The sequence below is a fragment of the Ascaphus truei genome, chromosome 2 (genome assembly GCF_040206685.1).
Source record: "Ascaphus truei isolate aAscTru1 chromosome 2, aAscTru1.hap1, whole genome shotgun sequence".
NCBI classification, from domain to species: domain Eukaryota; kingdom Metazoa; phylum Chordata; class Amphibia; order Anura; family Ascaphidae; genus Ascaphus; species Ascaphus truei.
The window spans coordinates 21,304,849-21,319,018 of record NC_134484.1 but is presented as its reverse complement, the minus strand read 5'-3'; the positions used below and the strand labels follow the sequence as shown (position 1 = coordinate 21,319,018).

The following is a 14,170-nucleotide window of genomic DNA, read 5'->3' as shown; positions in this document are numbered from 1 at the left end:
GGAGATGCCCTGCCACTTTATCTGGGCAGTCACACTAAGGAGAAAAAAATAAAATATTTTTTAAACAAATTAGCTCCTTCATAAATGCCGAATCCAACGTAAGGTGAATATTTTACTTATGTGTCCTTTGAAAATACAATACAGTCTCCATTTCAGCGGGAACACACACTTCTTATCTGATTCACTTATTGCCCTCATCTCGTAGCTGCTTTACATACCATTAAGAATATAGAGAAAGACTAGGCAGTTGTTATCTCATCTTAAAGAGATTAGGTACATTACATTAGATTTTTGCTATTAAAACACGACTGCAATTAGCTCGTGTTGGCCCCACGTGAGACAATCCCCTTTACATAGATGCCAGACAACCGCTGCTGTCCCTTCATAGTAATCATGTAAAATGATATAAAAAGACACTATTTGATGGCGTTGTGGATCCGCATGTCCTTCTTTGCCAGGCTTCTCTGCTCCTTACAAGTTATTTCTATGTTTCACTTTGCTGACACAGACAACAAACTGGCATTATTGCTCTTTAGAGCAGGGGTGCGCAAACTTTTCCCCCCGCGCCCCTCTGCCTGCTCTCCCACTATTCCCCCCTAACCTCGTCTCCGACGCCAAATGACACCGCGGGGTCATTTGACGCCACGTTGCCATGGCGACGCTCTAAGCCGTCGGAGACAAGTAAAGGGAATTTAATGGGAATTTTCCCCCCAGAAAATCTAGCGCCCCCCCCCTGGTTTAGAGAACAGCAAAATAAATAACTTATTTTACATCTATTACTCAGCCATGTGCAATTTCATGTTATACGTACTGCATGCAAATCCCAGAACATTATAATGTAGATATGCGAGCTATTCATATGCTATAAGAATTAGTTAAAGGAGTTAAACCGGACTGAGCATGCTTGGGTAATAATACTGTAACATTAATTGGGGTTACAACAGAAAGTGGGGGGGGGCGGGCCGGGGAGGGGGTTGTGAACTACGTGCTATGCAATTGAAGGTGCATCTCCTGATTCTGCACCTTCAGTGATATTAACATGGAACAGACCAGACGTAAACATATGTATATAAGAAAGGACTTTTATCGGAGCAAGGTCAATGTTATGATCATGGGCGTCCGCAGGAGGGGGCAAGGGGGGGCGCTTGCCCCCCCCTGGATCCAGGGCCGCCAACAGCGGGGGACAGAGGGCACTGGTATGACAGGATTTAGCGCGCTCACGATGTGCAAGGAAACGCGTGCGTCTCTGCAAAAAAAAAAAACCTCCCTTGTCTCCTGATTGGCTGGCGCGTGTTGGCACGCTGCCAGAATTTATTTTTTTTGGCCCTCGCAAGCTCTATTTGAGCTTGCATAGCGAGGCCCGCCCTTTCCTGCATGGAGCAAGTCAGGTGAGTACTGCTCCATGCCACTCTCGCTTCCCCCTTGTCCTCCTGCTCTGGTCCCCCTCGTTCTGATTCCCCCCCCCCCCCTGCTCCGGTCCCCCCTTCCCGTTCCGATTCCCCCCCTGCTCCGGTCCCCCCTTCCCATTCCGATTCCCCCCTGCTCAGGTCTCCCCCCCCGTTCCGATTCCCCCCTGCTCCGGTCCCCCCTCCCCCCGTTCTGATTCCCCCCCTGCTCCGGCCCCCCCGTTCCGTTTCCCCCCCCTGCTCCGATTCCCCCTTGTTGCGAGTGTCTGAGTTTCTGTCTGAGTCTGTGTGTGTGTGTGTGTGTGTGTGTGTGTGTGTGTGTGTGTGTGTGTGTGAGATCAGGGGGGGAGGGAATGAATGTGAGGAGGGCGGATTCAGGGAGTGGGTTTGAGTCAGAGGGGGATAATTGATGGAGGGGGGAGAGTGAGGAGACAGGGGGTGTAATAGAGGAAGTGAGGAAGAGAGGGGTGAGGGGGGAGAGTGAATGAAGATGAGAGGGGGTAAGAAAGAGATGGGGCTACACCTTGGGACTATCTGCATTAGAGTGGCACCAGACAAGGGGGGGGGGGGTGTCTGTGTGTGTGTGTGTGTGTGTGTGTGTGTGTGTGTGTGTGTGTGTGTGTGTGTGTGTGTGTGTGTCTGAGAGTGAGAGAGAGTGTCTGAGAGTGAGAGAGAGTGAGAGAGAGTGTCTGAGAGTGAGAGAGAGTGAGAGAGGGATTCTGAAGGGGAGGGAGTCTGAGGGGGAGAGAGTCTGAGGGGGAGAGAGTCTGAGGGGGAGAGAGTCTGAGGGGGAGAGAGTCTGAGGGGGAGAGAGTCTGAGAGAGTCTGAAGGGGAGAGAGGCTGAGAGAGTCTGAGGGGGAGAGAGTGTCTGAAGGGGGGAAGTCTGAGAGGGAGAGTCTGAGAGGGAGAGTCTGAGAGGGAGAGTCTGAGAGGGAGAGTCTGAGAGGGAGAGTCTGAGAGGGAGAGTCTGAGAGTGTTTGAGAGGGAGAGTCTGAGAGAGTCTGGTCTGAGAGGGAGAGTCTGAGAGAGTCTGGTCTGAGAGGGAGAGTCTGGTCTGAGAGGGAGAGTCTGGTCTGAGAGGGAGAGTCTGAGAGGGAGAGTCTGAGAGGGAGAGTCTAAGAGGGAGATTCTGAGAGGGAGAGTCTGGTCTGAGAGGGAGAGTCTGAGAGAGTCTGAGAGGGAGAGTCTGAGAGAGTCTGAGAGGGAGAGTGAGAGGGAGAGTCTGAGAAAGTCTGGTCTGAGAGAGTCTGAGAGGGAGAGTCTGAGAGGCAGAGTCTGAGAGAGTCTGAGAGGGAGAGTCTGAGAGGGAGAGTCTGAGAGGGAGAGTCTGAGAGGGAAAGTCTGAGAGGGAGAGTCTGAGAGAGTCTGAGAGGGAGAGTCTGAGAGGGAGAGTCTGAGAGGGAGAGTCTGAGAGGGAGAGGGAGAGTCTGAGAGGGAGAGTCTGAGAGGGAGAGTCTGAGAGGGAGAGTCTGAGAGGGAGAGTCTGAGAGGGAGGGTCTGAGAGGGAGGGTCTGAGAGGGAGGGTCTGAGAGGGAGAGTCTGAGAGGGAGGGTGTGTGTGTGTGTTTGTGTCTGTCTGTCCCTGAAAACATTTCTGCGGACGCCCATGGTTATGATACATGTAATCTATTTGCTACATGTTCAAAGGTGGAAGCGATGATGTTTTATAATAGTAAGTGCTGGACAAATACTGCTCATTCGCCTTTTTTTTGCCCAAATTAGGACGGTACCTATTTAAATGGATTTTTCTTGGCATCGAAGATTACAGCGATTTTGCTTAAGGCGTGGTCCGGACCCTTTATGTTCACCGCGGAACCCACTTGGGGCTTCAGTGTAAGTCTCCGTCTCCCCCTTTCAGCCTCAGGCAGTTGTTCAGCTATTACTTTTAGCTCAATTCTGGATATATGTATCCTGTCTTGTTGAACATTGTCTTTTTATTTATTTTTGTTATGTTGTTTATAGATTTAGTTTAATTAGATACATTTTATTATTGATGTGGTTTCTGTTTATTGTAACCTTAACCCGGATCTATGGCCCATGTGTACTGAGGTGGGGTTGGATCCCCTCAGTTATTTTTTGTTTTATTAATAAATATTTTACATCATTTTAATCTCTGATGAGAATACACAGATGACTTATTTATAGTCCAATAAATGTGTAACTACCTGAAAAAATAGTTTTCTTCAAAAGCCCATTGGTCTCGCACGCACGCGCGCACGCTAGTAGCCTTTAACTGCCCTAGTAATACCTTTAGAACCCCTTGAGTGCAAGAGGGTAGGCGGTACCCAACAGCCCCGCCCCCACCACCGAATCGATATCATGTGATCACTACATCACTGTAACGTGAACAGAAGAAGAGGGCCCTTCTCTTCCACTCAGATCACGTTCAGAACAATTGCTATCTACCTTAGAAAACTAACAAAAAACCTTGAAGTACTGCGTTCGTCACCAGGGCCTCCTATAAGCCAGCTCTCATGACGCATGTTTTATGTTGCACTCAGTGGGTTAATGGACCAACATACCAATTGTACAAGGTTTACTTGTGCATAAGATTTTGAGAGTCTCGAAAGCTTGCGCACGAGAAACTCTTGATACGCACACATGGAGACGTGCAAGATTTAGTGAGAAGGATTTTGGGGGCGGCTGCACCCTTATTGCAGACCATTCTAATGCAATAAGGAACCATTCTGTGACTTATTCGAAGCACTTACACATTTATCAAAATATATGAAAACCTGCTCTTTTATTGCAATACATTGCTGTAAAACAGGGTGGCCCATCAACCCTTTTGTTGCTCTAAGGGGTATGTATCATGTGGACGCAAGTGGCCCCTCTGTGACGTGAACAGAAATGAAGGGGGTCTCCACTGCCGATCGAGCTTACCACTTCGTCGAGCACTTATAGCATGACGTACCCTGTGCTTCATAAGGAGCCCTGGCATGCCAGCCATTAGGACGTACTGTACAAGGTGTGGCATTAAGGCAGCCTCAGTGTTAGTGCCAATTTATATTCCAAGAATATCAGCATCCCTCTTTGCTATGATTCCATGTCTGGCAGGAGCACGCGTGTGCGCCTTTCATTCATGTTATTCATATAGTGTTTGAGGACACAGTAGTGCCCGGCTTAATTAACAATAACTCTGCCAAGAGTTTTTCTTCCCAACAAGCAGAACATATTTGAGTGTGTCCATTTGTTTTTAGCACAGAGCTCCAGTACAATGGGAGAAGCCTGTTCATTAGCCCAGTTCTTTCGTGACATTGTGGCAGTAAATAGGTCAGGGTTATTTTACAGAACAGAACACTTGATACTGTTGTAATTTCTATGGTTTCAAGTTAGGCAACGCACACCGTGAATCACCGCTTTCTAGATCTCTCTTGGACACGGAATTCTCTCTGTGAAACATTAGCAAAAGCGTGTGCACTTAAGTGGATTCGTTTTTAAGTAACTTAACATACAAATGTAACAGGCGTTAATGACTCCAGTTAACACACACAAAATAACGCATTTAAAAAACGTGTGTTATCTCCTTTGTCACATGCATCGCAAGTATTTTAAGCCGCTCGCACCTAATTCTCTTTGGAAACAATAAAACGACATTAACAGTGCTCACTCTGGCAGAGGGACTTATTGCCAACCTTATTTCCATCTGTGTCACAACTTCCTATACCATCCGCATGTGTGTTAATGCACCTATGCACGTCTATCAAACCTATATCTACTTTGCTCCACTTGACAAATGTCAGCATTGCTGGACTAAATATGCACTTAGCGGAGCAACAATCACCTTGCCAACCTGGCCTTCAAGAGCAGGGGGGAGCTTTCCAACGCCCAATTAAGCACATGTGGTTTGTAAGGCTGAAAATGTTCCTTCTGGCTGTGACTCCTAATTAAGAGTTGGGATGTCTGTTTGCAGAACTGTGAAAATTGAGATTATTATAAAAGAGTATAACAAGAAAAATCACCAGAAAGTACAAAGTGTGTATATCCTAAGCTCAATGCGAAATGCTCAGGATACGCACACACTTTGTACCTTCTGCTGATTTTTTAACATCGGACTGTCGATTTATCAGGCGTAACATCATTCAGTACAGGTTTTGATGCATCATGTTTCTATACGTTTTCTCTTAGAAACGCTACTCCAAGTAATATAATGAATACAATCTGCTCTGGCCACCTGGTCCTGCCTAGTTATTTCTAGAACCACCAGCTCTTAAAGTGTTAATTTATTTTTATTTATGCCATTGTTCAGGGGCGGCCAACTCCAGTCCTCAAGGGCCACCAACAGGTCAGGTTTTCAGGATATCCCTGCTTCAGCACAGGTGGCTCTTCGACTGAGCCATTGATTGAGCTAACCTGTGCTGACGCGGGGATATCCTTAACCTGACCTGTTAGTTGCCCTTGAGGACTGGAGTTGGCTATCCCTGCCATAGATGCAATGGTTCTTTGTAATTCAGGCCCTTGTTATAAAGCAATTTCAAACAAAACGCAGTTTTAAATGGTTTTCTCGGGGCACAGGTAGGCCAGACTCCCCATACTGCAGAATGCCTCCAAACCACATCAATAGCAACCCATTTAATTTGTAGTCCAAGGCCAAATACTGGTACTGTCGCTCAGTTTAACACCCATACGCGTAACTCTTTTCTAAACGGGGGGGGTGTATCACCTCCTTACACCGCGTGGGGATTACATCCACCAGGTAACACACAAAACGTGTGTTTAAAAGCGGCTTCTTTTTTTAATAAGACCAGCAAAGACTTATTTCTGTCCTTATTCTGCAAATTTTTGCAAACACATAGTTCATTTCAGCCACGGAATAACACAAGGATGACAACTCCACAGCAACATTAGGTCAGACGGCAAACGCATGCAAATCTCTTTCATGTTTCATGTTGCACTCCATTTATAACACCGGTGCTGACGAGCAAAAATCGAAGCACAATTGTCTATCCAACTTTATCACCCTTACAGTAAGTCAGATGTATGCAGCGGGCACATTAAGAGGCTTTAACAAGGGCAGTTAATAATGCGAGCTGTAATGACACAGGACTGCAGCTACGGTCAGTAAAATTAATGTATTACTGCGGGGCAAATTGGAAGCTAAATTTGAAATATATGTCATAAACAAGAGATCATGTGCGTGCATTAAAAATAATTCAACTTAAAGGCAGATGGGGAAAGCTCAGCCTCCTTTACAGGAGGATGTTATCAATTCTCAGAGTGCAGAGCAATGTACCGTACAGTACACAGCAGACATGCTGCTGCAGCCTGGCTGGCTTTATCCTTAATAGAAAGCTAGCCTTCTCCCTCTATATAGCAGGGTCCACTCTGGTGCCCGTGTCCCCTTACCTCCCGGCGCTGTCGCGCCTGACAGCGGAGGCAGGGACAGGTGCGGGCGGCACTGCGCGAGAGTATAGAGCGGCTCGTCAGAGTCTCCGGCGGCTCGAGCCGCCATCTTGGATTCCACTGCGCATGCGCAGTGGTAAGCGCGCATGGCGGCTATTAGGTAGCAGACTCCGTGGGGAACTACAAGCCCCATTATGCACAGGGGCTGGAGATCACATGGCGCATATCAGCCAATAGGGCTGTAGCAACCCCCTGCTCATTGATACATTTTGTGCACTGCAGCCACGCCAGTCGGAGTTGGGACAAGGACGGGGTAGGTTGTGTCTGGTGCAGGAGTCTGTGGCTCCTGCACTAACCCAGATAACCCCTATTAGACCCCAGCTAGGTCTCAACTGCCCTCAGCTTGTGGTTGCTGCAGGGACAGGCCCACAGATAGGGACACTGCCCCTGTAGTAGTAAAGTAAGGGACACAGCCAGGACGCGGCTGCATCCTGGCCTACGGTGTTCTGGGACCAGACACCCATCTACTGCAAAGACTATCGAAGGTGGTACAATCCCTGCGGGACCCACCCACCATAGAGGCGGAGGCTTCGTGGGTTACGGCAACGGATCAGTGGATCCCATCATCCGTACAGCATCAGCGCGCCCGGGGGTGTGGACACACCCGGCAGGTACCCAACTAAGTGCACCAACTCATCTTCACACATTAGTGGGCAGCGCTGCACCACACACTGGTTGGGGGGATTTGACTTTGTGGACACCGGGTTGGTTGGGTGCCCAAGGCCCCTAGGTACTCTGGGAGGTAGGGCCGTGCGAGGCCTGGTGGGTAGGCTGTACTACATAAGTGCTGTGTATAGTAAACGGTTATGCTTTACACGTGTGCAGTCTTTATTGTCCTGTAACAGGGTAATTCCACATAGCAGAATCCCATTACAGGTGGAGGCGCTACCGAACCATCACTCAGGTGCACCCCAGGTTCCCAGTAGCGGAGACTCGGCTCTCCTGTACGCCACAGGTATAGCACCACACACACATACCGTAGACGCACATCTTCCAGGGGGTGGGGGAAAGTTCGCTACATCTACATCAGGGGTTTCCATGGGCCAAATCCAACTGGTGAGGGGGCTTCAGAGGGGGCCCCTGAACTGTTTCCTCTCATTTCATTGTAACCTACACAGCGTAGCGCAATTTTCTCTCACTAAGTCAACGTAAAAAAAAAAATATGACAGATGCATGCAAAATGTTACAAATATATATTTTTGAAGTCTTTAAATGTATTCAAAATGACATTGCAATGCTCTAGTGACCCTGCGTCTCTGCATTTTCTAAGCTGGCCCCTTTGGGAACCCTGCACGATGTGGAGGAGAAAGAACCGTTTCTGCTGTTACTGAAAAAGAAGAACCTGGAGGGATCAACATGGAATCCCAACACACTGCAGCCTTTCTCCACTCACTGATTTTCTGAGAGGCTCCCTGATTTGGAGTCCATCTTGAGATATATATATATATATGTACAGTCTCTCCCATGCACCACACCACATTGAGAAAGGTCTCGTAGGGGGACCGAAACGTCGGTTTGTGTGTCATTTTCTAATACAAACAATTATTTGCCTACTTACCTCAGTGCTGCCCTTTGATTTCATGTAAAAACGGTATTGTATATCTTATTATTACTTTATGGGACAAGCACCTAACTTTATGGACTTACCAGTGGAGAGTGGAGTGCCTGCTGTTTCGTGTGTGTGTGTGTGTGTGTGTGTGTGGCCATGCATTCTTTTTGGCTACTAATCTGCCCTGCCTAACACGCAAGCCCTGATACCAGCGCAGGCAGTGTTAGGATCAATACGGGTTTTCCCCTACAGTAAGCAGCTCCCTTGAGTGACAGGGGGGCGGGCTAAGGCCAGTGTACTGCCCAATCAGTGGACCCTCCCCCAGGGTACTTAAGGGGCTGCACAGCCAAATGTAGGGTCTAGTGCTCTCCCATGAGAGAACGCGAGTGCTGGGAGCGTGGAATCAGGGCTCTGATCACATTCCATCCCCTCCATTAGGGGAGTGGGACTACTAGTCCTCATCCCACTAGGGGATGAGGGAAGAGCAAGGATAGACTCTTGGTCCCCAGCCTGTGGGTTGATTCCAGGGACCATCTGGGGGACGGACAAGAAGTGAATCAGTTATATGCGGTATTCTTTGCTGTTGACGAGTAAAGTGTTCCAGTTGTTTTATATACCCTGCATGAGACTGCAATTGATCAGGGGGAGTAGCATAAGTGAGTTCTCCTGCAGGGATTGCCTCCAGGACTCCTGGAGCCTGCAAGAGTTGGAGGCGCTGCACCAGTGAGAAAGAACCAACCATCACCTCGAAAGCCTGTCCTGTCTTCCCCACTAACAATGGCGGAAACTCAGCACTTCTGTGAGCCAGCAGGTAACCAGCACAACACCCTGTAATAGCGTGATCTCCCAGAGGGTGGGGGAAAACCTGTTGCAAACACATACGTGTGTGTGTGTGTGTATATATACATATACACACACACACACCAATCAATCGCTGATAGAAGTTAGTACAGTACTTTCCAGTAACATGTCACACTTTTGATCAAGAACCTCCCAGTCTCACTTGATATCGATTTCAGTCCGGGGAGGGGGGGGGGGGGGGTTGACATCTGATAGTCACCACTCGAAGATTGATCCCTCCTGTTTGCAGAGGAGAAAGCAATGATATCTCAATAAATGTATTTTAGATGCAAATATCCCTGTCCCCGTGGAGCACAGTAGGAAGTCATTACTTATCCCTGCAGCTCTTGAAATAAAGTTCCTCCCCCCGAAAAAGAGGTTTTTGAAGTAAATCACAGGGAAATGCTGTTAAAATAATCCAGTATTCTATCTGCATATTTTTCACTGTAATTTATACAACTTGTACTGCTTTGTTATGTTCCAAACCTGGTAACCAGCCTCTACATAGCAAAACATCGATATTCCATCTGGGTACCAACCCAAAACTATATACTGATAAATAAATGTATCAGACTTTAAGGGGATATGTATCAATTCATAATCTGGCATTATGATGTTTTAATGCGAAGAGCCCCCCCATGTTGCCCCCGTACGTGTATCCGTTATATATGTGTTATAGCAGGGGTGCGCAAAGTTTTTGTGTGCGCCCCCTGCATGGGAGCCCCAGCATTTGTGCCCCCCCCCCTTCGCTTAGAACCCGGTGTCAAATGACGTCGTGGGTCATGTGACATCACGCCACGACCCCGCAGGTCATCTGACACGCGTTGTCATGGCGACGCGTCACGTCACCTCACGGCGTCGCCCAAGAACCGGCTGACAGCAGGTAAGGGTCGTGACAGAGGCCTCACGCCTCCCAGGCATTTAATTTAAATGCCTTGGGGAAGGTCGCGGGGCCTCCGTAACCGCCGCGCTCCCCAGCTTGCGTACCGCTGGGTTATAGCATTCCCACTACTCCTCCCGTTGCCACTATATGGGAGGAGTTTTATAATGAGATGAATGAAAGTTTGTGTCTGGAACAGCCGCCGCGCTGACAGATGACGTCCCTGAGTAACGCCCACCACCTTGGATCGTGCAGGCACCATCGTGGCGGTCTCCCTCTGTACCTTCAGTGGGGAGCATAGCCGTTTGTCTTAGTGTGTATGTCCAGCATTAGTATAACTTACCCCATCCGGCATTTTAAGTTCTGTGGTGTCCATGAATGCACCACGCCGGATGGGGGTCTGCTAATACACACCGGAGCTACTTTCTACTAATTATATGTTAACAGCAGTTGATACATACTTCACTATAGACTACCACTGCTAAGATACATCTGTTGCATATGTATGTCAGTGTTCCCGTCCAAGGGAATAGGTAGCTAGTGTACTTGGGAGCTATCATCTGTTACCTATATGCAGCAGCAGTCTGTGCAAATTTCATTGCAGACTGTCACCGCTACGATACACTTTTCTGCTAACAATATACAGACAGCAGTTGATACATATCTTATAATAGACTACCACTGCTAAGATACATTTGTTGCATATGTGTGTCAGTATTTCCACCTAATGGAATATGTAGCTAGTGTATTTTGCCACTACTACGATACACTTGCTGCACTGGAATTTTGTCTCTCAAGCTAACTACACGATGCTGACATAGACACTTGGATCTGACCTGTACACTTTTTCGTTTTCTATGTACATTCTAAGTATATTATTTTTAAATGATTACAACGAAATAGACATTAGTATTTAATCACCGCTGCTCTAAACTGAGTAACCAAGTAACAGTGTTTTTGATTAGACAGTATACTGCACTCATTTGACTGGTGTTCCTACTATATACCATTGCCAGTCTGTTTGATTGTATACTCTGTGCTCTAAGAGACTTTTTATATATGTCCAGAGTTTTCCAATCAACAGTCACTATCCTAGCTATACAGGAGTATAGTTTTTGTAAAATTATATGTATTTTAACTGCATTGCCTATTAGGACTATTTGGCCTTTGTCACTCACCACTATAAAGCTCGGTACACTACGAGCCCGGCTGACATCAGCCCCTAGAATCCACTTTATTAGGCTAGTATAAACATATCTGGTTTATACAAGGTTTTATCATCATCACCTATCAGCATAGGGCTTTTACAACATATATGCTGTTGTAGGTGTCCTAGCCTCACTGATATATCTTTGAGTGACCATTTTATTCAGAGGTGGCAAGGAAGTGTGACGTGTATATATAGACATTATACATTAATATACCACACCTTCTCTGTATTGTATTTTATCTGTACATACCACCCTGAGGCACCCTGTGAATCAGAGCTAATTCACACAAGGTGTCAGTGCCTTATAGTTCCTCTACCTTCCATCCCCATTAATTAGTTAGGATACATTTTGGAGGTGGAATATCTATTTAATATATTTTTAACCATTAGTGTTGTGTTCACTTTGAGTGATATTCACTCACCATTGCATATGTTAATAAAGGTTACTTTTTACCCTGATTTCATTACTTCAGTTTGCGTGCTAGTTATATAGGGGTCCTTTCACCTGCTTAGGCAGGTACTGTTTTCCTGCTGCAGACATTGACACATACAGCATTAAGCTACAGTACACAATGTCACAAAGTATGAAGGAGCCACACATTCAGAGACCATGCACCCAGACTACACTGTACATTACACTTACCATCGTTGAGGTCTTGCAGGAGGTTTTCCTGGCAGGAGAAGTCCAGCTTCACTTTGATGTACACAGTGAAAACGGCCGTCTTTCCCGGTTTCAGTGGGAACTGGGAGAGAGTCTGCTCCAGGTCCCAGCTCAAGAAGTCACCATACAGTTTCTCTGCACCAATGAAAAAGTAAAAACGATATTTATCCATTGATGAATTTTATGTGATGCCCAAACAACAAGGCACATCAGAATGCAGAAGCAGTTCCATGCGAGGAATCATGGGCATTAACCTTCCATTATGTTATTTTAAACATTCCAGATAGGTTCAAAGGCCACCGCAAATAAGGACCAATTAACCTATGTTAATAAAGGGACCCATTAACCCTTTGCAATGCGTTGCTGGCCCTACGGTCAGCGCAAGGATTAAAGCAGCAGTCCACACTGCTTGACTTTTTGAAGACCTACACCTTCGATTTGAAAACTTAATCTTGCAAGGAGGGACTGGTACCCTAAAAAGGGCAGTCCCATTTAGAACCAAATCAAATTAATGGTAGTGATACTTTTAACTGGCTTCATGTATTATTATTATTGGTATTCAGGTTATTGGTGCATTAAAAAAACAAAAAACTTGTGTAAGAATTCTGAATAATACGCACCTTTTTAATGCTGCCCTATAACTAAAATTTTGTAATAAGACTGCTTGGAAAACATTGTAGCAACCAGCAAACGTTATCTGCAATTTCACCCCCATTGTTCTTTTAAAGAAAGTGATGATAGTGAGTGGTATATACTCTACTGTGGGTATATGCAGCAACACATACTCAATGGCTTATCCTCCTCCCATTACAATCAGTGGGGTATTTATAGGGGGGTGGGATGTGCTGGGATCCTAAGCAAAGACAAATTAGATGTAAACTGCACTAGTGAATTTTAAAATAAGAAAATGTGGCAGAAAAGCCTTGATTCTGCCCCAGTCAGTATCCCACCACCCTTCTAAACACATTTCTAATCACTACATAGATTCTTCCAATTGTTATTTTTGGCGACCAGGCATTAAAAATGCGCTATTAAAGGAAACGGTGTGGTTCAGAGAATAAAAGCTCTGAACTTAAACAAAACAAGGCTTATTGATGGATCTGACTATTTCTGGCTTCCAGAAATCCCTTAAGTCAGTGGTTCTCAAACCTCCCCCCCCCCCCCCCCCTCCCGGACAACTGACCACCACAGGTTTTAAAGAAGAACCAATAGACTTGCACACTGGTGAAAGCATCTAATTTGTACATGAATAGTACAGTATGTTGCGAGGTTGCATTAGGCCCCGGGGAGAAGTTTTACAACAACTGCATAAAGTAAAGCATCCGCTTATCAGATAGGAGGTAGGTGTAACCGACATGACAGTATCGCTCTATATATTAATGTTCTGACTCAAGCACACTTTGGCAAGTATGTTGAGTCCGGCAGTGCAACTCACTCCCCGTAGATGCACACAAAGTCCTTCTTTCTTTTGTACTTCTATTGTAAACACAACAATAACAGAAATGGGGGAACTGGGCAGGTGGCAAAAGTGAGCGAGAGGTCAATTGCAATAACTTTAACAAGTGACAGACAAGTTAGGCCAAGCTCATACACTCCGCTTGCTTGCGAGTGTGAGAGCTCTTGCTGCAGTAGCAGCAGCGATCCCTGCTCATTACTAGCGGAAATTTGGAGGAGTGGTGGGGGTGTGGCGGAGGCATTGCTATGACGTCATCGAGCTGGTTCGCCGTAATTGGCTGAACCGCTTACGTGACCGCTGCTTGAAAATACATATTTTTTGTCTTTTCAAAGCATGGTTGCTCCGTCGTGCATGCTCACTAGGAGCGCCCTCAAGTGATCCTGCACTTTGTGCTTGGCGCGTGATTAAGCGCCAATGCACACAGTATGTGCTCGGCCTTAGACTATCCACAATGGCTACTGGATCTAAAAGGAATGCATGCTAGCCTGGACTGACAGGAAATACAATCAGGATTGTGCCAACTAGCAGGGGAGGCAGGCACAGCTCAACTAACTAAGAAATGCAGGGGGGTTGCCAGGGCAACAGACTAGAAGCTAAGGGAAGGCTACATTTGTTGCAATTTTACAGGCTGGCAGCCTCAGAACATGGGAAAACATACAGAGAGGTTCCAGGACAATTAAGATCAAAAGAGCGCTGATATATTGGAGCCAAAAGGAGATGGAGAGAATAAACGACAAGGGAAGAAAGGAGAATTGAAAGAAAAAG

General features: G+C 46.5%; 1 protein-coding gene across 2 annotated transcripts in view; it reads right to left on the bottom strand.

The window, feature by feature from the left end:
• Positions 1–14,170, bottom strand: part of TRAPPC9 (trafficking protein particle complex subunit 9) — a 953,009-nt gene that overhangs the window by 749,616 nt on the left and 189,223 nt on the right. For both annotated transcript variants that reach the window (XM_075581783.1, XM_075581782.1), the window contains one exon: positions 11,932–12,084. In XM_075581783.1, the coding sequence (XP_075437898.1) occupies positions 11,932–12,084 (153 nt within the window). The remainder of the gene's footprint in view (positions 1–11,931; positions 12,085–14,170) is intronic.